At 53.2% G+C, this 22,987-nt stretch overlaps 2 protein-coding genes across 3 annotated transcripts in view; one reads left to right on the plus strand and one right to left on the minus strand.

Moving 5' to 3' along the window:
• The first annotated feature begins 1,257 nt into the window (after positions 1–1,257).
• Positions 1,258–2,650, plus strand: MIEN1 (migration and invasion enhancer 1). Of its 2 annotated transcripts, XM_011999000.1 has the most exons (4): positions 1,258–1,408; positions 1,522–1,619; positions 2,037–2,113; positions 2,200–2,650. In XM_011999000.1, the coding sequence occupies exons 1-4, from the start codon at positions 1,320–1,322 to the stop codon at positions 2,281–2,283; spliced, it is 348 nt and encodes a 115-aa protein (XP_011854390.1). In that variant the 5' UTR covers positions 1,258–1,319; the 3' UTR covers positions 2,284–2,650. The 2 variants fall into 2 exon arrangements, with proteins under 2 accessions (XP_011854390.1, XP_011854389.1); XM_011998999.1 differs by having other exon boundaries at positions 1,306–1,408; positions 2,037–2,650.
• A 492-nt stretch (positions 2,651–3,142) lies between these two features.
• The window catches only part of ERBB2 (erb-b2 receptor tyrosine kinase 2), a 56,069-nt gene continuing 36,224 nt past the window's right edge, over positions 3,143–22,987 (minus strand). Inside the window, exons 8-30 of the mRNA XM_011999007.1 lie at positions 22,875–22,943; positions 22,549–22,664; positions 22,270–22,411; positions 20,697–20,816; positions 20,292–20,418; positions 17,350–17,423; positions 17,173–17,263; positions 16,757–16,956; positions 16,263–16,395; positions 16,090–16,180; positions 15,220–15,380; positions 12,291–12,338; positions 8,727–8,865; positions 8,524–8,646; positions 8,171–8,269; positions 7,065–7,250; positions 6,574–6,729; positions 6,383–6,458; positions 5,960–6,106; positions 5,149–5,246; positions 4,785–4,973; positions 4,246–4,498; positions 3,143–4,104 (exon numbers count right to left, since the gene is read on the minus strand). Of these exons, the coding sequence (XP_011854397.1) occupies positions 3,749–4,104; positions 4,246–4,498; positions 4,785–4,973; positions 5,149–5,246; positions 5,960–6,106; positions 6,383–6,458; positions 6,574–6,729; positions 7,065–7,250; positions 8,171–8,269; positions 8,524–8,646; positions 8,727–8,865; positions 12,291–12,338; positions 15,220–15,380; positions 16,090–16,180; positions 16,263–16,395; positions 16,757–16,956; positions 17,173–17,263; positions 17,350–17,423; positions 20,292–20,418; positions 20,697–20,816; positions 22,270–22,411; positions 22,549–22,664; positions 22,875–22,943 (3,194 nt within the window). The 3' untranslated portion in view covers positions 3,143–3,748. The remainder of the gene's footprint in view (positions 4,105–4,245; positions 4,499–4,784; positions 4,974–5,148; positions 5,247–5,959; positions 6,107–6,382; positions 6,459–6,573; positions 6,730–7,064; positions 7,251–8,170; positions 8,270–8,523; positions 8,647–8,726; positions 8,866–12,290; positions 12,339–15,219; positions 15,381–16,089; positions 16,181–16,262; positions 16,396–16,756; positions 16,957–17,172; positions 17,264–17,349; positions 17,424–20,291; positions 20,419–20,696; positions 20,817–22,269; positions 22,412–22,548; positions 22,665–22,874; positions 22,944–22,987) is intronic.

Below are 22,987 nucleotides of genomic sequence, written 5' to 3' on the forward strand. Positions count from 1 at the left end.
GCAGGAGAATGGCCTAAACCCGGGAGGCAGAGCTTGCAGTGAGCTGAGATCCGGCCACTGCACCCCAGCCTGGGCGACAGAGCGAGACTCTGTCTCAAAAAAAAAAAAAAGAAAAAGAAAAAGAAAAATAGTCTAAAGGGACACTAGAGTGGGTGGCGTGCTAGGATACCATAGAGGTACTGCAGGCAGGGAAAAGGCAGCAAGGACCTGAGCAGCCTCCATTTCCAGAGTTGCAAAACGGGAATAATGACACCAGTCCCCCAGTGAGAGGCTGGATAAGAAGGGGATGTGCAGGAACTGTTGGGGGCACACAGCCTGAAGAGTGTCTACGGTTCTCCAGTGGAGGCAAGAGGCAGTTACAAAAGACTGGAAAAAGCAGTTTAGAGCTTTGGGATCAGAAACACTTGGGTATGTAACTATAGGGCTGTTCCAAATGGCATCAGCGCCGGGCGTGGTGCCTCACGCCTGTAATCCCAGCACTTTGGGAGGCCAAGGCGGGCAGATCATTTGAGGTCAGGAGTTCGAGACCAGCCTGGCCAACATGGTGAAACCCTGTCTCTCCTAAAACAAACAAACGAACAAAAAACTGGGCCGGGCGCGGTGACTCATGTCTGTAATTCCAGCACTTTAGCAGGCCGAGGAGGGTGGATCACCTGAGGTCAAGAGTTCGAGACCAGCCTGACTAACATGGTGAACCCCTGTCTCTACTAAGAACACAAAATTAGCCGGGTGCGGTGGCACGCGCCTGTAGTCCCAACTACTTGGGAGGCTGAGGCAGAAGAATCGTTTGAACCCCGGAGGCGGAGGTTGCAGTGAGCCGAGATCGCGCCATTGCACTCCAGCCTGGGCAACAAGAGTGAAAAAAAAAATCAAATGCCATCAGCATGTGAGCGAGAAAATGTCAACTATTTCATACATCAGCCACACCCACTCCCATCTCCAGGATGGTTGCCCCCCGCTTTCTCTTTCTTTTGTAAACTGAAAAGCGCTCTGCAGTCTAAGATAGTCCATTAGAGTAAATGAAGCCGTGAAGTCCGGCGGACATCGGGAGTGGGGAAGCCCGGCATTCCGGGAGACCGGGCCGGGGAAGGAGGGTCTGTACCGGTTCTCCCAGACTCTGCCCGGGGCGCGAGCTCCGGAGCTGCCGTACGAGGTCAAAACGTAGCAATGGCGGAGGCCTACAGGGGGCGCCCGGACGCCACGCTCGGCCCCGCCCCAACGCCACGCTCGGCCCCGCCACGCTCCAGAGGCCCCGCCCCGTCACGTGCCCGCTGAGCGCGTCACACCCGGAAGCAGGGGCCCGAGCGGAGCAGGCAGCTATGAGCGGGGATCCGGGGCAGACGTCCGTAGTGCCCCCTCCCGAGGAGGTGGAGCCGGGGAGTGGGGTCCGCATCATGGTGGAGTACTGGTGAGCGGTCCCGGCTGGAGGACCCCTACCCTGGTCCCGTGGGCCGGACGGAGGTGGGTCCACGGGAGGCCCCACCCCCGAGTCCCCAGCCCAGCCCCATTTCTTCTCCCCAGTGAACCCTGCGGCTTCGAGGCGACCTACCTGGAGCTGGCCAGTGCTGTGAAGGAGCAGTATCCGGGCATCGAGATCGAGTCGCGCCTGGGGGGCACAGGTGAGGCTCATGGAACACCTGCTGAGTCAGTCTGTACTCTAAATCCCAGCTCTCCCGCTTTCTAGTTCTGACATTGGCTGCTTTATGTAAAGTGCCTGCAGTGCCTGGCACATGGTAAAATGTCCAGCCAACATGAGTTCCCTTCCATATGTCAGGGGATTCACAGAGGCCTGCGGGGGAAAAACCTATTAGACTGCAATCGTGTAGGGTTGGAGGGGAGGGAGTCTTTCATTGTTGCCAGGGGCACACAGGCGAGGCCTCCCTCAGGTTCCCTGGAGTTGACCCAGGGTTGGGGAATGGCTGAAGGAGCTACAAATGGGTCTCCAGTGGGAGTGGTGGGGGACCCCTTTGAAGGAACTCCTGATTTCTGCCTGTGTTCTCAGTGTACCATTTATTTATCTGTTGATTTCTTACCAGGTGCCTTTGAGATAGAGATAAATGGACAGCTGGTGTTCTCCAAGCTGGAGAATGGGGGCTTTCCCTATGAGAAAGATGTGAGTATTTGCAGTGTTGGGAGGACCTCTGGGTCATCCTACCCCAACAGTGCATCATCCTGTCATTCCACATCTCTGTCCTCTAGCTCATTGAGGCCATCCGAAGAGCCAGTAAAGGAGAACCCCTAGAAAAGATCACCAACAGCCGTCCTCCCTGCGTCATCCTGTGACTGCACAGGATTCTGGGTTCCTGCTCTGTTCTGGGGTCCAAGCCTTGGTCTCCCTTTGGTCCTGCTGGGAGCTCCCCCTGCCTCTTTCCCCTACTTAGCTCCTTAGCAAAGAGACCCTGGCCTCCACTTTGCCCTTTTGGGTACAAGGAAGGAATAAGATTCCATGGCCTTGGGGGCAGGAGAGAGACACTCTCCACGGACACTTCCCCAGCCACCTTATACCCCCTTCCCAGGATAAGTGCCCACAAAAGCCTGGTCCACTCTTCACCTCGGTAATACCTGTCTGATGCCACAGTAGATTTTATTTATTTTCCCCAACCCAGGGCAATGTCAGCCATTGGCAGTAAAGTGGCACTACAAACACTAATGCTAACTAGTGTGTGTTTTTATATGTCCAATCTGGGAATGTGGGGGGCACAGAAGTCCGGCCGGCCCAGCCTTTGTACCGCCAGGGTGGCTGTGCTGGCTTGGGTGGGCTTTCTGGACAGCTACTCCTTAGGTCAGTGAGCTCCTCTGCCATAGCCAAGGCAAGGAAAATGAGTCCCACAGTAGATCCTGCCTCGTCTTTCGCCCACTCAACCGCCACTCTCCTGACTCACAAGGAGGAAATAACCCCATTCTGGTGAGTGGCCTTAGGAATTCGTTCTAAGAAAGAATGATCTGGTTGTTAAAGGGCTCTCAGATCCGAATCCAGCTTCCCGATCCCCCCCAACCCTGAAGCTAGAGAACTGGATGTCAGGCTCCTCATCCAAGCTTTCTGAAGATTCCTGGCCACTCCCTCCAGGAAAAGAGGAGTTGAGTGTAAGGTGAGCAGGAAGGGATGGTGCAGAGCTACCCCCAGACATAGGCCGGTGCCTAACTGTTCTCCACAATATATTTGCAAATGGAGAAAGTGGGTGTGGAGAAGGACCCCCCACATCTGCCTCCCCATACAACACCCATTCTCCCCCTGGGTCTTTATTTCATCTTTAAAAAACAAAACAAAGTAAAAACTAAACAGAAAAGCACTCTGTACAAGGCCTGGATACTGACACCATTGCTGCTCCTTCCTCATGGGGGGCAGTACTAGGTCTCAGGGACAATCTCTGAATGGGTCGCTCTTGTTCTTAGACACTCCCTTAGGGCCACTTCCCCTCTCAGGCCAGCTTCCCTAAGGCTTTCAGTATGCAGAATCTGGAAGGAAAGGGCCAGGCTGGGCTGTGGCATCCACTGGACCCTAGAGTCTCACTGGGCAGGGCCCCAGAATCCACCAAGACTCCCCAGTGCTGTTCCTCTTCCAGCTAGGCTGGACCCCTTCCAGCCATCTGGGAACTCAAGCAGGAAGTTTCCTTAGGACAGGTTCCGGGCATGGCAGATTCCTCTGGAAGTGGTCGGAGGGCCCGCCCGCCTCTTGATGCCAGTGGAAGTCAGGCCTTCCCTGCTCCCTGAGGACACATCGGGGCTTCTGCGGACTTGGCCTTCTGGTTCACACTGGCACGTCCAGACCCAGGTACTCTGGGTTCTCTGCCGTAGGTGTCCCTTTGAAGGTGCTGGGTGGAGCCCCCCGCTCTGATGGGTCCTGGTCCCAGTAATAGAGGTTGTCGAAGGCTGGGCTGAAGGCAGGAGGAAGGTGGGGCTGAGGGGCAGCTCCTCCCCGGGGTGCCAAGTACTCGGGGTTCTCCACAGCACCCCCAAAGGCAAAAACGTCTTTGACAACCCCATTCTTCCCTGGGGAGAGAGTCTTGGGCCTTTCCAGAGTGGCACCAGTAGGTCGGGCAGGAGACAGAGGGCCCTCTTGGGGCGAAGGGGGCTGTGGCCGAACATCTGGCTGGTTCACATATTCTGAAAGGCCAAGAGAAGATGACCTATTAGGGGAAGGAACCCCGGTGTCGCTGCCACTCCCTCTGCCCCCACAGTGGACCCTGGGCTGAGGGTCCCCCCTCCCCCGCCCATCAGTCTCTCCGCTTAGACTGGACTCCATACCGGGCTGGGGACTGCAGGTCAGGGGGGCAACGTAGCCGTCAGTCTCAGAGGGCAGGGGTACCGTGGGGTCCTCACTGTACCGCTGTAGAGGGCTGGGGTCATGTGCGGGGAGGCTTTGCAGCCCCTTGGCTGCCCCCATTCCCAGGTCACCATCAAATACATCAGAGCCAGTCCCTTCGGAGGGTGCCCGTGGAGACCTGGGGGCCTCCTCTTCAGAGGGCTCCAGCCCTAGCGTCAGGTCCCCACCGCCACTCTGGGGACAAGAAGGTAAGTCATGATGGGAGTCACTTAATGGATCTGGGATGGGGACTCCATGGGAGGTGACAGGGTCGCAGGAGAAAAACAGGTCACCTTTGGGGTACGACACAGTCACCGTGGAGAGAATGGGGTCACAGAGGTTGGAAGGCAGTAAGAATTTTTTGTAGGGATAATGGCGTCTCCTTGAGAGGTGACAGTTGAGGGAACATCAGAGAAAGGGACCCTAGTCCACCGGGGATGGAGGAGGTAAGCAGCCACACAGTGTGACCGAAGGCACTGACCCTGGTAGATGAGCTGCGGTGCCTGTGGTGGACCATGCCCCCAGTGCCCGGGGCAGGGTCTGGACAGAAGAAGCCCTGCTGGGGTACCAGATACTCCTCAGCATCCACCAGGTCCCCCATGTCATCGTCCTCCAGCAGTGAGCGGTAGAAGGTGCTGTCCAAGGGACTGGCTGGGCCCAAGTCCTCATTCTGCGGAGGAAGGAGAGGTGGGATGGTGGCCCCTCCCCAGCCCAGCATGCAGCCTTCCATGAAGAAGGCTCATAGCAGGTGAGGGGCCTGGCACACCGGACTCATCTCTCCTTCCCACCCTCTGCAGGAGGGTGCTCTTAGCCACAGGCAGGGATGGGGCACAGAGGCCCAGTACCTGGATGACCACAAAGCGCTGGGGGTCCCTGGCCATGCGGGAGAATTCCGACACCAACTCCCGGAATCTCGGCCGACATTCAGAGTCAATCATCCAACCTGGGGCAGGAGGGAGGCCAGCATCTAGCCCCGGCCCTGTGTGCCTGCTGCCTCCCCTCCCACTCCCGCTGCAGTCTGGTCTAGACAGTCCCAAGGGACAGCCCAAAGCCCTTGGTGGTAGAGAAGTAGTACCAGACTCTGGGGGCTTCAGCCAGAACCTTCAGGCATCTCTACTAGTTTCCCTTTTAATTTTTTTTTCTTTTTGTTTGCTTTTTTATTTTTTTGAGATAAGGTTTCACTCTGTCGCCCAGGCTGGATTTCAGTGGCGCAATCATAGCTTACTGCCACCTTCAGCTGGGCTCAAGTGATCTTCCTGCCTCAGCCTCTCCCGAGTAGCTGGGACTACAGGCACACACCACCACACCCAGCGAATTTTTTTATTTTTTGTAGAGATAGGGTCTCACTGTGTTGCCCAGTCTGGTCTTGAACTCCTGGCTTCAAGGGATCTTCCCACCTCAGCCTCCCAAAGTACTGGGATTACAGGCATGAGCCACTGTGCCCAGCTTAATATTGTACATAAGGTTCTCTAATTGTTCCTCAAGAGTGGCTTTGGACTTTGACTGTAAAAGGGATATGAGAAGGTTTTGAGGCTCCTAATATACCAGGGTTCCTGGGTCTACATACATCCTGGTCCCCTTTCATGCCCTTTGTGGGCTTCTCGACCCAGGACCTCCCACCCTCCTCCAGGCAGCCCGCACAGCTCAGCCACGCACATTTGACCATGATCATGTAGACATCAATGGTGCAGATGGGGGGCTGGGGCAGCCGCTCCCCCTTTTCCAGCAGGTCAGGGATCTCCCGGGCTGGGATCCCATCGTAAGGTTTGGCCCCAAAAGTCATCAGCTCCCACACAGTCACACCTAAGGCAGAGACAGGGTCAGGAGTGGGAGGGCCAGGGGTTCTGCCCAGGAGTCTGGCATCATGGCAGCAGGGGGGAGATGTGATGCCAGGAGACAGAATCTACCCAGTCTTTCCCTAATCCTGGGAAGTGCACAGACCCTGCAAGGTGGGGCACAGGCAGCCCCTTCCCTCCCTCCACATGCTGAGGTGGCCCCATAATTCTCCCCATCCCAGCTCTCATCCTCCCTCCAGCCATGACTCCTCACCCACCCCTCCCAACACTCCCCACCACACACCGTAACTCCACACATCACTCTGGTGGGTGAACCGCCGTCGGAGAATGGACTCCAGCGCCATCCACTTGATGGGCACCTGGGAGGGCAGAAGAGGAAGTCCTCCAACTGTGTGTGGTGGGGAGGTGGCCACTCAGAGTTCTCCCAGGGACCAGACCCCACTCCACCCGACTTCCTCTGCTCCTTCACCTAACCTTGCCCCCATCTGCATGGTACTCTGTCTCGTCAATGTCCAGCAGCCGAGCCAGCCCAAAGTCTGTAATTTTGACATGGTTGGGACTCTTGACCAGCACGTTCCGAGCAGCCAAGTCCCTGTGTACGAGCCGCACATCCTCCAGGTAGCTCATCCCCTGGAATGGGAAGCACCCAGGTAGACCACAGCCATTCTGTGTTTCACTTTTTTTTTTTTTTTTTTTTTTTTTGAGACGTTTCCCTGTTGTTGCCCAGGCTGGAATACAATGGCACAATCTTGGCTCACCGCAACCTCCACCTCCCAGGTTCAAGTGATTCTCCTCCTCAGCCTCCAGAGTAGCTGGGATTACAGGCATGCACCACCATGCCTGGCTTTCTGGGAGGGCCTGGCCCTGGTCATATGCCCAGGAAGAGTCCCCATCCTAGCCCCTTGTGGACATAGGGGCTTGCTCCAAAGGGACCCGCAAAGAGCCCAGGTGCCCTAAGTGCATACCTTGGCAATCTGCATACACCAGTTCAGCAGGTCCTGGGAGCCCAGGCGTCCGCGGTTTTCTCGGACATGGTCTAAGAGGCAGCCATAGGGCATAAGCTGTGTCACCAGCTGCACCGTGGATGTCAGGCAGATGCCCAGGAGGCGGGAGACATATGGGGAGCCCACACCAGCCATCACGTATGCTTCCTGGGGACAAGGGTACACTGAGAGGGTATGGGAGACCTCACACCCCCAACCATCACACAGCCTCCCAACCACCACACAGCCTCCCAACCACCACACACCCCCAAACACCTGTCTCTTATACACATCTAGATGTGTATAAGAGACAGCCCCCAAACACCACACAGCCTCCCAACCATCACACAGCCTCCCAACCACCACACACCCCCAAACACCACACACCCCCAAACACCACACAGCCTCGCAACCACCACACAGCCTCCCGACCATCACAAACCACAGCTGCGGCCCATGGCCTGTGAATGCCCAAAGTACCAGCCTGGCCAACATGGTGAAACCCTGTCTCTACTAAAAATACAAAAATTAGGCCGGGCACGGTGGCTCACGCCTGTACTCCCAGCACTTTGGGAGGCCGAGGCAGGCGGATCACGAGGTCAGGAGTTTGAGACCAGCTTGGCCAACATGGTGAAACCCCATCTCTACTAAAAATACAAAAATTAGCCGGGCGTGATGGCTCACACCTATAATCCCAGTTACTCAGGAGACTGAGGGAGGAGAATCGCTTTAACCTGGGAGGCCGAGCCAAGACCACGCCATTTCACTCCAGCCTGGGTGACAGAGCGAGACTATGTCTCAAAAAAAAAAAAAAAAAAAAAAAAACAGGCAGGTGCTTGTAATTCCAGCTACTCAGGAGCCTAAGGCATGAAAATCGCTTGAGCCCAGGAGGTGGAGGTTGCAGTGAGCTGAGATCACGCCACTGCACTCCAGCCTGGGTGACAGAGCAAGGCTCCGTCTCCAAAAAAAATAGTCTAGGTTTGCGGGAGTCATATCTCCCCAAACCCCAATGAAGAGAGACCAGAGCCCAGACCTGCAGCCATGGGGTCCTTCCTGTCCTCCCAGCAGAAGAGGGTAGAGGGGCTTACGTCTAAGATTTCTTTGTTGGCTTTGGGGGATGTGTTTTCCCTCAACACTTTGATGGCCACTGGAATTTTCACATTCTCCCCATCAGGGATCCAGATGCCCTGGGCAGAAAGAAGAGGATATGAGTGAGAAGAGCGTGGGCTGGATCCTACCTGCCTTCCAGGAGATCATTACTTGTGCTCCAAACATCCTTCCCCACCCTGGGGCTTGCTCCCGTTCCCTTCTGCTCCGCTGTAACTGCCCTCCCCCAAATACTGCCTCCGGCTCTTGCCCCTCCCATCGGAACTGCCGACCACACCCCTCCAGGCACCGCCCCCACCTTCTGGGGCCGCCCACCCCAGGACCTGGCCCTGACCTTGTAGACTGTGCCAAAAGCTCCAGATCCAAGCACCTTCACCTTCCTCAGCTCCGTCTCTTTCAGGATCCGCATCTGCGCCTGGTTGGGCATCGCTCCACTCGGTGTCAGTGGCTCCACCAGCTGGGGTGAGGGGGTGGTGGGTCAGTGCCGGGAGCCAGTGCAGACCCCACGCGGGCTGGCAGGCCTTCATCCCGCCTTACCTCCGTTTCCTGCAGCAGCCTCCGCATCGTGTACTTCCGGATCTTCTGCTGCCGTCGCTTGATGAGGATTCCAAAGACCACCCCCAAGACCACGACCAGCAGAATGCCCACCACAGCAGAGATGATGGACGTCAGAGGGCTGGGGGCGGAGCCAGGGTCAGGGATTGAGGGCTAGTTTGGGGTAGGAGGGACAAAGGGGGCCCACGGGGGACATGAAGAAGGTGTTTGGCATTCGGAAAGGGAAGTCGGAAGGGTGACCCACAGGTTTGGACCCTCTCCTACTCTAAACCTGCCTTGGCTCCCCACTGCCTCCACAATAAAGTCCAAACTCCTTGTAGGCAATCAGAGCCCTCTCCACATCTCCAGATTCTCTATACTTGGTTCTCTAGCCTTGGCTCTGCCTTAGAGCTCCAACACTTTATGGTGTAAAAATCACTAAGGATGCTGGGCACAGTGGCTCACGCCTGGAATCCCAGCACTTTGGGAGGCTGAGGCGGGTGGATCACAAGGTCAGGAGTTCGAGACCGGCCTGGCTAACATAGTGAAATCCCGTCTCTACTAAAAATACACACAAAAAAATGAGCTGGGCGTGGTGTGAGTGCCTGTAATCCCAGCTGCTTGGGAGACTGAGGCAGGAGAATCACTTGAACCCAGGAGACGGAGGTTGCAGTGAGCCGAGATTGCGCCACTGCACTACAGCCTGGGCAACAGTAAGAGACTCCATCTCAAAAAAAAAAAAATCACTAAGGAGACTGTTAATACACATGTCCCTCAACACCGTGGGGCCACATCCTAATAAACCAATTGTAAGTTGAAACTGAAAATGCATTTAAGACACCTAGCCTGGCCGGGCGCGGTGGCTCACGCCTGTAATCCCAGCTCTCAGGGAGGCAGAGGCGGGAGGATAACTTGAGCCCAGGAGTTTGAGACCTGCCTGGGTAATATAGCGAGACCCCGTTCTCCACAAAAAGGAAAAAAAAAAAAAAAAAAAAAGACAAAAAAGACACCTAGCCTGGCTCACACGTGCTCAGAACATTTACACTGCCAGCAGCTTACAGTTGGGCAGAATCATCTAACACAAAGCCTATTTTATAATAAACTGTTAAATAGTTTGTGTTATTTATTTATTTATTTAGTTTTGAGACAGGGCCTTCCTGTGTTGCCCAGGCTGAGTGCAGTGGTGAGATCATGGCCCACTGCAGCCTTGACCTCCGGGCTCAAGCAATCCTTCCACCTCAGCTGCCCAAGTAGCTGGGACTACAGACACACGACACCACATTTGGCTAGTTTTTTTATTTTTTTGTAGAAATGGGGTCTCACTGTGTTGCCCAGGCCGGTCTCGAGCTTCTAACCTCAAAGGATCCTCCAACCTTGGCCTCCTAAAGTGCTGGGATTACAGGTGTGAGCTACTGTGCCTGGCTATGTAATTTATTGAATATTGAAAGTAGGGCTGGGCACAGTGGCTTGAGGTTGAGGTGGGCGGATCACCTGAGGTCGAGAGTTCGAGACCAGTCTGACTAACATGGAGAAACCCCACCTCTACTAAAAATACAAAATTAGCCAGGCATGGTGGTGCATGCCTGTAATCCCAGCTACTCTGGAGGCTGAGGAGGAGAATCACTTGAACCTGGGAGGTGGAGGTTGCGGTGAGCCAAGATTGTGCCATTGTATTCCAGCCTGGGCAACAACAGGGAAACGTCTCAAAAAAAAAAAAAAAGTGAAAAACAGAATGGCTGTATGGGTATTCAAGGTACAGTTTTTACTGAATGATTTTCCACACCTCCCGGTGTTTGCATAGGCTGTCCCTTCAGCCTGGACCACCATTTCTCCACAGGGTCATCTTTTAAGACTTGGCTTGGCCAGGTGTGGCTCATGCCTGTAATCCCAGCACTTTGGGAGGCCAAGGCAGATGGATCACCTGAGGTCAGCAGTTCAAGACCAGCCTGGCCAACATGGCGAAACCCTGTCTCTACTAAAAATACAAAAATTAGCCGGGCATGATGGCACATGCCTGTAATCCCAGCTACTACAGGGGCTTAGACAGGAGGATTGCTTGAACCTGGGAGGTAGAGGTTGCAGTGAGCCAAGATCGTGCCATTGCACTCGGGCCTGGGCAACAGAGCAAGACTCCATCTAAAAAAAAAAAAGAGAGACTTGGCTCATTGTCAGGAGTGGTGGCTCATGCCTGTAATCCCAACACTTTGGGAGGCCAAAACAGGAGGATCACTTAAGCCCACGAGTTTGAGACCAGCTTGGGCAACACAGTGAGATCCTGTCTATACAAAAAAAATTTTTTAATTAGCCAGGCGTGGTGGCATGCTCCCATAATCCCAGCTGCCGCAGCAGGGTCACTTGAGCCCAGGAGGCCAAGGCTGCAGTGCGCCTGTGATTGCACCACCACATTCAAGACTGGACAACAGAGCAAGACCCTGTCTCAATCACTCAATAAAAAGATAGCGTATCTGGCTGGGCACGGTGGCTAACATCTGTAATCCCAGCACTTTGGCAGGCCGAGGTGGGCGGATCTCAAGGTCAAGAGATGGAGACAATCCTGGCCAACAAGGTGAAACCCCGTCTCTACTAAAAATACAAAAATTAGCTGGGTGTGGTGGCGCATGCCTGTAATCCCAGCTACTCGGGAGCCTCAGGCCAGGAGGCAGAGGTTGCAGTGAAATGAGATGGCGCCACTGTACTCCAGCCTGCCGACAGAGTGAGACTCCATCTCAAAAAAAAAAAAAAAAAAGATAGTGCATCCTGGGATAGATGGAGCTCCTGGATGTTGATCCAATATTCTTGTCATCCTGTCCTCTCCGCACCCCCTTGCTTAGCACAGGGTCTGGCCCATACCAAGCCTGTAACACATACTCATTTCACGGACAGATGATTGCCTAAGACAAAGACTTCAGTCTGTTTTTCTACCCAAAGTCCTTCCCAAAGGTCCCCACTGCCCAGACAGTCAAGTCCCACCCTGTGGCTTGGGTTCAGGGCCTCTGGCCTCCAGGTCAGACCCCACCCTGACTCTAGTGACCCCCTTACTCCTGTGCTCACTCAACAGCCCCCGACACCAGAACTTTGAAGACATCCTGGATTTCCTGCTGCCTCCCCCTCCAGTGTCACCTTGCACCCCAGTGCTTTCTACCTAAATGCAAGTGCAATTCCTGCTCCTCTCTCAAAGCCTGGCTCAAATTCCACCTCCTCCTTGAAGCCTCCCACCATCCCCAGTTAAGAATTCATCGCTCCTTCAGCGGTGCGGCTGCACTCTTCTCTGCCTCTCTTGACTTCCACGGAATTGCACTTTGCCCGTGTCCCTCACGGGACATCAAGTTACTCCAGGCTGGGGAGGGACTGGGTTTTCTAGCCATCGATCCCTGCGGTCCCCTCCCCTCAGTTTCGGAGCAGGTCCTCTGTCACTTGTTGAAGTGGAAAATGACAGAAGGTTCCACAGTGGAAGAGTGAGTGGGAAGGGACATATGTCAGGGGGTCCCTTCCCTACAGCAGTGACCACCCAGCATCCAGTGGGGGAGTGAAGGGCAACGAGGGGTACATCCTGGGGTCCAAGCCAACCTGGCTCTCTGCTCGGCGGGGCAGCCCTTGTCATCCAGGTCCACACAGCTGCAGGAGAAACAGTCTCATCAACAATTCTGGGAACCACCCTGTTGGGAACCACCGTTCCAGTCTCACAACAAACCCGGGAGGGGTGTGGCTGGGCCATTATCCCCATTTGACGAAGGTAGAAACTGGGCTCAAGGCCATCAGTGCTCCTTCTACCACCCCACAAGGAGACTCCTTCTCCAGCCAAGGAAGCCGCGTGCCCCTCTCCCCTGCAGCACCTTGTGCTGGGTAGGAAGCAGGGAGGGGCCCCCGGAAAAGCAAGTAAGGGAGCTCAACTATTCCCTCCATAGAAGAACCTCAGGGTAAACTGATACGACTTCTCCAGAGAACGGTTTGGCAACACCTATGAAATATTATCTATGATGCAGCAAATTCTCCTCTGAATACAGACCGTACATATTGCTTGCAAATGCTTTTGTCACTTAACAGAATCTTGCAATGTTTTTCCATGTTCTAATACCGTGATCTGGATCTAGGATCCATATGGATCTAGACCCATATTCTCTTTTTTTTTTTTTTTTCTTTTTTTTCTCGAGATGGAGTTTCGCTCTGTTGCCCAGGTTGGAGTGCACTGGTGCAATCTCGGCTCACCGCAACCTCCGCCGCCCAGGTTCAAGCAATTCTCCTGTCTCAACTTCTCAAATAGCTGGGATTACAGGTGCCCACCACCACGCCCGGCTAATTTTTGTATTTTTAGTAGAGACGGGGTTTTGCCATGTTGGCCAGGCTGGTCTTGAACTCCTGACCTCTGGTGATCTGCCTGCCTCGGCCTCCCAAAGTGCTGGGATTACAGGCGTGAGCCACTGCACCCAGCCCGGACCCATATTATTTTAATTTTTCTCATTTAGTTGTCTTTAAATTGAAACGCATGAATACATCCTTGTGATAAACATTGCCAGCACTATATACCCTAAAAATGCCAATGCATGGACACTAGGGGGCATACAGAAGAAGGCTCACTTGTGTATGGAGCTCAATTGCAATAAACTGCGAAAACAGGGAAACAAGCTCAATATCCCTCAAAAACAAAGTGAAATTACATCCATGTTATAGGTTGAGTAATTAAAAAAAAATAAAGATGGTAGATCTGTCTGTACTCACAAGAAAGGATACCTCAAGTCGGAGGGAAAGTAAACTGCAGAATAGTATGAAGAGAATGATCCCATTTACATTACAAAATGTACACGCACACAAATCTGATGACAAGTGGAACTATATGAAATTGCTGTTTCTTGACCTTTTTTTTTTTTTTTTGAGACAAGAGTCTTGTTCTGTCATCCAGGCTGGAGTGCAGTGGCACAATCTAGGCTCATTGAAACCTCCGCCTCACGGGTTTTCTCCTACCTCAGCCTCCTGAGTAGCTGGGATTTCAGGTGTGCATCACCATACCCGGCTAATTTTTGTATTTTTAGTAGAGACAGGGTGTCACTATGTTGGCCAGATTGATCTCGAACTCCTGATCTCAAGTGATCCGCCTGCCTCAGACTCCCAAAGTGCTGGAATTACAGGTGTGAGTCACCGCGCGCCCAGGTTCTTGACCATTTTTGGTTTACACAAACAGCAATCTTATTTGACTCAACCTAATATAAATGTAGTGTGTCTATATAAGTGTGCAGAAAAGAGCCCAGAAGGATGAACACACAAGTCAATGCGGTGGTTCTCCCAGCCCACAGGAGAGACTGGGTGGACAGGGAGTTGAGTGAAAGGGCACATTGGTTTTGTAACATTTATACTTTTATGTTACTGAAAATGTTTATCACAAGGATGTATTCATGTGTTCCATGTGTAAAGACAACTAAATAAGAAAAATTAAAAGAATAAGGTAGATCGCCATGTTAGAACATGGAAAAACATTTCAAGGTCCTGGAAAGTGAGAAAAAGCAATTTGCAAACAATATGTATGAACTATGATTCTATTTGGTAAAAAGAAATATATGACTGGGCATGGTGGCTCACCCCTGTAATCCCAACACTTTGGGAGGCCGAGGCTGGCAGATCACCTGAAGTCAGGGGTTCAAGACCAGCCTGGCCAACATGGTGAAACCCCATCTACTGAAAATACAAAAATTAACTAGGCAAAGTAGCATGTTCCTGTAATCCCAGCTACTCAGGAGGCCAAGGCAGGAGAATTGCTTGAACCCAGGAGGTAGAGGCTGCAGTGAGCCAAGATTGCACCACTGCACTCCAGCCTGGGTGACAGAGTGAGACTCCATCTAAAAATATATATATATACGTGTGTGTGTGTGTGTGTGTTAGAACGTGCACAGATAAAAATAACTGGAGAATAATATTAATGTATGTTAACTTATATATACATATTAGAATGTGCACAGACAAAAATAACTAGAGGAAAAATATTTCAAATTATTAACAGTGGGGATAGAACTGCTAGGGCATTAATTTATATTTCATGTTTTAATTTTACCATTTTAACAATGTGTTATTTTTATTTTTTTTTTTTTTGAGATGGAGTCTCGTTCTGTCGCCTAGGCTGGAGTGCAGTGGCACAGTCTCAGCTCCCTACAAGCTCCGCCTCCTGAGTTCATGCCATTCTCCTGCCTCAGCCTGCCGAGTAGCTGGGATTACAGGCGCCCACCACCACACCCGGCTAATTTTTTATATTATTTAGTAGAGCCGGGGTTTCACCGTGTTAGCCAGGCTGGTCTCAAACTCCTGACCTCAGGTCATCTGTCCGCCTCGGCCTCCCACAGTGCTGGGATTATGGGCGTGAGCCACCGTGCCCGGCCCCAACAATGTGTTATTTTTGCCATCAGAAATAAGATATGATAAAGGGAGAGTTGGTCCCCTTTTATAGTAAGAGCCCCAGAGAGACCCCTGAAAGGAAAGTCCTCCTTTCTGCAGAAAAGACCCTCGGACTCACGAGTGGGTGCAGTTGATGGGGCAAGGCTGGCACGTGCCCTCCTCATCTGGAAACTTCCAGATGGGCATGTAGGAGAGGTCAGGTTTCACACCGCTGGGGCAGCGGGCCACGCAGAAGGGAGGGTCCTTATAGTGGGCACAGGCCACACACTGGTCAGCCTCCTGGGAGGGGCAGAAAAGGTTTGTGGGGGGCTGGCACTGACACCCCCAGGGCAGTAGGATCAAGCCCTTAGTTGGGTCCCCTTTGTGCTTCCCAAGGCCACCCAGCAGCAATTTTCACCATGCTCCTGGGACAAACACCTCTGCTCTTCACCCAGTCTCTGTGGACCCTCCCTCGGGGCCCTCCTCCAAGCTTGATCCTGGGCGGGGACTTGAGCCAGAGAATGGGAGGCACCCAGAGAAGAAAACGCATTACCTAAGGTGTAACAGCGAGTAACAACAGTCACTGCTGCATAGAAAGCCTTTCCCGGGCTTCACTGTGCCAAGCCCTGTTTAATTTCATTCTCGCCACACCCCAGCAAGGTAGGTACTATTACAATACCCATTTTAGGAATAAAACACCAAGGTTGGAAGCAGGACCTGGGTCTGAATCCAGGTAGTCTGACGCCTGAGCCCGCAGGGCTAACCACCCTAGCACAGCCACAGCCGCAAACGCAGACCTCTTTAGAACCTTTTCATAGTCTGAAGGGCCCCAGGGTCCCCCGGGCCCCCTTTCCTGCCACTCTGCTGCTGTTCGGGTCTGAGTGCTGAGCCCTCTCCAGGGATATTTTACCAGACAGCACACCCTGCCGTGTCTTGCCATCCTGCCAAGTCCCTGGCAATCCCCCTTGCTGCACCCCTCCACCCAGCTCTGAGCCCACCAGCAGCTCACCGGTCCAAAACAGGTCACTGAGCCATTCTGGGGCTGACACTCAGGGTGGCACGGCAAACAGTGTCTGGCATTCACATACTCCCTGGGGAGCCTGAGAGAAAGGACAGTGGTGAGGGGGTCTGAGAGGAGCCCCATGCACCCCTCCAGCCACCCCTCTCCTCCGCCCCTCATACCCCTGCAGTACTCGGCATTCCTCCACGCACTCCTGGCCCCGAAGGAACTGGCTGCAGTTGACACACTGGGTGGGCCCTGGACCCCAGCAGTGCCCTCGGGCGCACAGCTGGTGGCAGGCCAGGCCCTCGCCCACTGCAGTGAGGAGGAAGGGACCGCAGGGGACTTTTAGGGGAGGCCCCAGGTCCAAGTGAACCAGGGAACTGGCTGTGGGCATGGCTGTGGGCTGGAGGGGTGGGGACAGGTGGGGCCGATGTAGGGAGAGGAAGAGTTCTGAGATTCCAGAAACAGAGGGGGAGGGAAGGATGCCAAGGCAGGTAGGACCCAGCTAGAGAAGCCATGCCAAGAGGCCAAGCCAGCCAGAGCTGCGCTGAGTCAAGAAGGGTGCACAGGGACAGGCAGTCTGCACAAGTCCAAGAACGCTGGTGCCAGGACCCCGTGGGCACTCTTGTGTGCTGGCAGATGGGGAGCACACACACTGGGCTCCCTGTCTTACCACACTCGTCCTCTGGCCGGTTGGCAGTGTGGAGCAGGGCTTGGTGCGGGTTCCGGAAGAGCTGGTCCCAGGGCACCGTGTGCACAAAGCAGAGGCGAGTGTTATGGTGGATGAGGGCCAGTCCACTGCCCAGTTCCCTCAGCGAGCGCAGCCCCAGCCAGCTGATGCCCAGCCCTTGCAGGGTCAGTGAGTAGGCGCCACTATGGGAGAAAGGAGGGCACCTTACCATGGTCCCCTTCCCGGACAGCAAAGGCTACTCTCATCTTCCTCCATCCCCAGCACACTCTGCAGACTTTCATGGAAAGGTTACTGCTATGTCCCAGGGGAACAGGAATACTCCCTCAGGCCCAAAGCTTCCCACAGGGACTCCTCCCTGGGACTCCTCTCCATCAGGCCCCTTCTTTCCCAGTACTCACTTGTGCAGAATTCGTCCCCGGATTACTTGCAGGTTCTGGAGGACGCTAAGGTCAGGCAGGCTGTCTGGCCATGCTGAGATGTATAGGTAACCTGCAGGCAGAGGGTGAGATTAGGGGAGTGGGGACAGGACACGGACTCCCAGCCCCGGCAGAGCAGGATGCAGAGACAGAGCCCACCTGTGATCTCTTCCAGAGTCTCAAACACTCGGAGCTGCTCCGGCTGAAGCGGGGCGGTGTTGGAGGCTGGGTCGCTGGAGGGATCAGGAGAGGAATCAGCAGGGCCAGGAACAGGGTGGACATCACTCCCAACACTGGCCGTGCCAGCCACTCCCCACCGTGAATGCCTTCACTCAAACCCTTTGCCCATCGAGCCCAGCTGTTCCCATCCTGGGCTTCAAAGCCCAGGCCTTAGTTTGGCAACATCTATCAAAACAGTATTTATATCCTTTGATCTAGAAATCTTATTTCTGCCCGGGCACAGTGGCTCACACCTATAATCCCAGCACTTTGGGAGGCTGAGGCAGGCAGATCACAGGTCAAGAGATGGAGACTATCCTGGCCAACATGGTGAAACCCCATCTCTACTACAAATACAAAAACTAGCTGGGTGTGTTGCCGCGCGCCTATAGTCCCAGTTACTCGAGAGGCTGAGGCAGGAGAATCGCTTGAACCTGGGAGGCAGAGGTTGCAGTGAGCCGAGATCACACCACTGCACACCAGCCTGGAGATGGAGCAAGACCCCGTCTCAAAAAATAAAATAAAATAAAAAAAGAAATCTTATTTCTAGGAATGTGGCCTAGGGAGACACTGGCCCAGAGCCACATATAAGGTGGAACTGTTTGTAAGAATGAAAATGGAACATGATCTAAATGTCTATTAGTAAATAGGGGAGCTGTTAAATAAAACCCTGAGCCACCCAGCCACATAATAAAAACCAACATTTAGGAGCACTTAGTATCTGCCAGGCACTGTTCTAAGAGCTTTACAAATACTAACTCATTCAAACTTTATAATCATCTGGCCAGGCGTGGTGGTATAACCACCTTATGAGGTTGGGACTGTTTTTGCCCCACTTTACAGATGAAGAAACTGAGGCACAGCACAAGAGTCACATGCCTAGTAAGTGGTAGAGCCGGGTTTCAAACCCAGGCAGTCTGGCTCCCAAGTCTGGGTTCTTAGCTGCCTCTCCTTGCTGCCGTCTGCTCTGCAGCTGTTGAAAGAACGAGGCGGTTTGGCAGGAACTGTCATGACCGGCTCTCAAAGCAAGGTTCAGACAGTGCTCCCCATATGCTCCCATTTACAGAAACAAACCTCCCCACCAAAACGATGAAAACCACACTTCACTGTGTGTGTGTCTACAGACGCACAAACAGTCTAGGTGAACACATGCACTGCTAACCATGGTCACCTCTGGAAAGGAGAGTGGAGGTAAAGGAAGTGTGAAAGATAATTTTTATTTTATTTTTTTGAGACAGGATCTTTCTGTCACCCAGGCTGGAGTATGGTGGCATGATCTCAACCCACTGCAGCCTCCACCTCCCAGGCTCAGGTGATTCTCCCACCTCAGTCTCCCTGGTAGCTGAGACTACAGGTGCATACCACCATGCCTGGCAAATTTTTTGTGTTTTCTGTAGAGATGGGATCTCACTATGTTGCCCATGCTGGTCTTGAACTCCTGGACTCAGGCAATCTTCCTGCTTCAACCTCCCAAAGTGCTGGGATTACAGGTGTGCACCACCACGCCTGACCCCTTTTTTTTTTTTTTTTTTTGAGACAGGGTCTCACTCTGTCGCCCAGACTGGAGTGCAGTGGCAAAATTATCTCAGCTCACTGCAACCTCCACCTCCCGAGTTCATGCGATTCTTCTGCCTCAGCCTCCCAAGTAGCTGGGACTACAGGCGCATGCCACCAAGCCTGGCTAATTTTTTGTATTTTTAGTAGAGATGGGGTTTCACCATGTTGGCCAGGATGGTCTTGAACTTCTGACCTCAAGTGATCTGCTTGCCTCAGCCTCCCAAAGTGCTGGGATTACAGGCGTGAGCCACCGTGCCTGGCCCCAATTCATTTTTTATTGAAGTATAACTTATATTTTTATTGAAGTATAACTTATACAATAAAATGCGCCGGGCATGGTGGCTTACGCCTGTAATCCCAGCAGTTTGGGAGGCTGAGGTGGGCAGATCATGAGGTCAAGAGATTGAGACCATCCTGACCAACATGGTGAAACCCCATCTCTACTAAAAATACAAAAATTATCTGGGCGTGGTGGCACACACCAGTAGCACCAGCTACTCGGGAGGCTGAGGCAGGAGAATCGCTTGAACCCAGGAGACGGAGGTTGCAGTCAGTCGAGATTGCACGACTGCACTCCAGCCTGCCGACAGAGCGAGACTCCATCTCAAAAAATTAAATTAAATTAAATTAAAATTAAAATAAATAAAATGTAGACTCTTAGCATACAGTTTGATGAGTTTTGACAAATGGATTCACTCATGTATCCAATACCCCAATCAATATACAGAACATTTCTATTACCCCAGAAATGTCCTCATGTCCCTCCCGTTTGAGGCCCCCCACCCTAGGGCAACCACCATTCTGATCTCTCCCACCACAGAGTGGTCTTGTCTGTTCAGAGCCTCACATAAAGGGGATCAGACAGTATGGAATCTTGTCTCTGGCTTCCTTTGCTCAATGTAATGTTTCTGAGATTCATTCATGTTGTATCAGTAGTTCGTTTCCTTTAGTTGCTAAGTAGAACTTCACCAAATGGACATCCTGCCACTTGTTTATTCCTTCACCGAGTGATGCACATTTGAGTTATTTCCAATTTGGGGATATTTTGAATAAAGGTGCTATGAACTCAAAGGGAATTTTACTTTATCTAGATGGTCTGACCTCCATACAAGTCCTTGTTCACGGATAGCATGTCATTTACAAAAATAACCACTCCCACCCCAAAGACCCTGCTCCCTCTGGTCTCCCATCTGCTTTCTTTGCATTCTTGCCCTCCCCCCCCATCAACTTCTGTCTCCTGCCATCCCCGAGAGATGCTGCCACATCTGGATCCTCAGGACTCTGTCTGCCCTGACACTGTCTCAGGCCATTGTGCCCACTCTTACCCATCAAAGCTCTCTGGCAGAAATGCCAAGCTCCCAAAGATCTTCTTGCAGCCAGCAAACTCCTGGATATTGGCACTGGTGACCGCCCTCACCTCTCGCAAGTGCTCCATGCCCAGACCATAGCACACTGAGGGGGTGGAGGTGGGTGGGTGGGGAAGGGGCTGTCTCAGCCTTCACACCGGGACAGGTTAACAGCTACATGGGCATCAGGGTCCAGGCCCCTCCCCACACTGACAGAGGACATAGGGACGCTTGTAAGGCTGAGGAGGGCCAGGGGTAGACAGTAGAAGGCAAGGACTGGGTCCCAAGAGGGTCTGAGGAAGGATAGGACAGGTAGGGCTGGGCCAGGGTTCATGCACAGAGGGACAGGAACTGCAGCTGGCCTTGGGGGCAGTGAGTGGGTACCTCGGGCACAGGGCTTGCTGCACTTCTCACATCGCTGTGTTCCGTCCTCCGCTGTCACCTCTTGGTTGTGCAGGGGGCAGACGAGGGTGCAGGATCCCACATCCGTAGAAAGGTAGTTGTCTAAGGAGAGCAGGAACATGTAGCCACATTCCCTGGCCCTTCGTGCACCACCATGAACAGCGTCACCGTGCCCAGGCACAAGAAGAACAGTATCAACCAATACTTAAATGCCCTACCATGTGTCAGCACCTGACATCCATTTACTCCTCACAAGAACTGGATGGGATCAGCACTGTGAGATTCCCATTTTGCAAAAAGGGAGACCAAAGCAGAGAGTTCTGTAAATTATTCAAGGTCATTGTGCTACTGAGTGGAGGAGCGAGGATTTGAACCCAAATGGTCTGGCTCTACATTTTGTCCTCTCCCTAACACAGTCAGCCAGGATCTGAAGGTCCACTCCTGTTCCTGTGAAAGGAGGAGAGAGGTTCCCCAGGTCTGAGCCCAGTCCATAAATGCCCATCAGTAAATAGGTGATCTGTTAAATAAAACTGATCTAGGCCAGGCACGATGGCTCACGCCTGTAATCCCAGCACCCTGGGAGACCAAGGTGGGCGGATCACTTGAGGTCAGGAGTTTGAGACCAACTTGGCCAACATGGTGAAACTCCGTTTCTACTAAAAATACAAAAAGTACCCAGCCATGGTCGTGCATGCCTGTAGTCCTAGCTACTCAAGAGTCTGAGGCACAAGAATCGTTTGAATGCGGGAGGCAGAGGTTGCAGTGAGCCGAGATTGCACCACTACACTCCAGCCTGGGCAACAGAGTGAGATTCTGCCAAAAAAAAAAACAACAAAGTCCGGGGGCGGTGGCTCATGCCTGTAATCCCAGCACTTCCGGAGGCCGAGGCAGGTGGATCGCCTGAAGTCAGGAGTTCGAGACCACCCTGGTCAATGTGGTGAAACCCTGTCTTTACTAAAAATACAAAAATTAGCCAGGCGTGGTGGTGGGCACCTGTAATCCCAGGTACTCAAGAGGCTGAGACACAAGAATAGCATGAACCTGGGAGGCGGAGGTTGTAGTGAGCCGAGATTGTGCCACTGTGATAGAGCTAAACTCAGTCTCAAAAACAAGACAAAACAAAAGGTAAAACTGATCTAGCCAGACTATAGAATAAAAGCTAACATTTAGGAGCGCTTAGTACATACCAGGCACTGTTCTAAGAGCTTTACAAATATAACTCTTTCAAATGTTATAACTACCTTATGAAGTTGGGACTATTCTTTCCCCCATTTTACTGATGAGGAAACTGAGGCACAGCAAGAGGGTCACGTGCCTACTAACTGATAGAGCCGGGTTTCAAACCCAGGCAGGCTGGCTCCCACGTCTGGGCTGTTAGCTGCCTCTCCTTACTGCCACCTGCTCCACAGCTGTTGAAAGAACGAGGCAGTTCGGCAGGAACTGTCATGACCGGCTCTCAAAGCAAGGTGCAGACAGTGCTCCCCATATGCTCCCGTTTACAGAAACAAACCTCCCCACCAAAACGATGAAAACTGTGTTTCTCCCTGGCACTCACAGGGACAGGCAGTCACACAGCTGGCGCCGAATGTATACCGGCCCTCGGGGTTGGGCATGGACTCAAAGGTGTCTGTGTTGTAGGTGACCAGGGCTGGGCAGTGCAGTTCACAGATGCCGCTGTGGTTGAAGTGGAGGCAGGCCTGGGAGGACAGGTGGCTGGTTGTCACTGTTCTGTTTTGCCCTGCTGTGCTGGGGCAATAGGGCAGTACCAGGCAGGGTGCGCACCCCTTGCATCCTGGGGGATAGGGCACATTGGGCACACAGCAGAGGCACATACCAGGCAGTCAGAGTGCTTGGGGCCCGTGCAGCCGGCAGCACACTGCTCGTGGCAGCAGTCAGTGGGCAGTGGCCCCTTGCAGCGGGCACAGCCACCGGCACAGACAGTGCGCGTCACTGTTGGGCAAAGGGCAGGATGAAGGCTGAGTGGCACCCTGAGCACCAGACCCTCATCAGCATCACCTTCTAGGGAGACTACCTGCCCCAGGGAAGACATCCCAAGCCTGTTATCCCACCCCTCCCATGTCACCTGTATGACACCTGCATTCCACCCAGCCCCAGTCCTGGCCCTCCCCTTCCCTGACTCCAGGCCTCCCTGAGACTCACAGCTCTGACAATCCTCAGAACTCTCTCCCCAGCAGCGGGAGCCCTTACACACCGGAGAACAGGGGTGGCCTGAGGACAGAACCAGAGAGAGGCAGTGAGAGAGATGTCTAACA

This window comes from Mandrillus leucophaeus, unplaced genomic scaffold (genome assembly GCF_000951045.1).
Source record: "Mandrillus leucophaeus isolate KB7577 unplaced genomic scaffold, Mleu.le_1.0 Scaffold58, whole genome shotgun sequence".
Lineage (NCBI taxonomy): Eukaryota > Metazoa > Chordata > Mammalia > Primates > Cercopithecidae > Mandrillus > Mandrillus leucophaeus.

Excerpts from the sequence above, each read along its gene's own strand:
- MIEN1 (XM_011998999.1), top strand. The coding sequence starts at position 1,320 with ATGAGCGGGGATCCGGGGCAGACGTCCGTAGTGCCCCCTCCCGAGGAG. Across the intron at positions 1,409-1,521 it reads CGCATCATGGTGGAGTACTG|TGAACCCTGCGGCTTCGAGG; the intron begins GTGAGCGGTCCC and ends TCTTCTCCCCAG. Across the intron at positions 1,620-2,036 it reads GTCGCGCCTGGGGGGCACAG|GTGCCTTTGAGATAGAGATA; the intron begins GTGAGGCTCATG and ends ATTTCTTACCAG.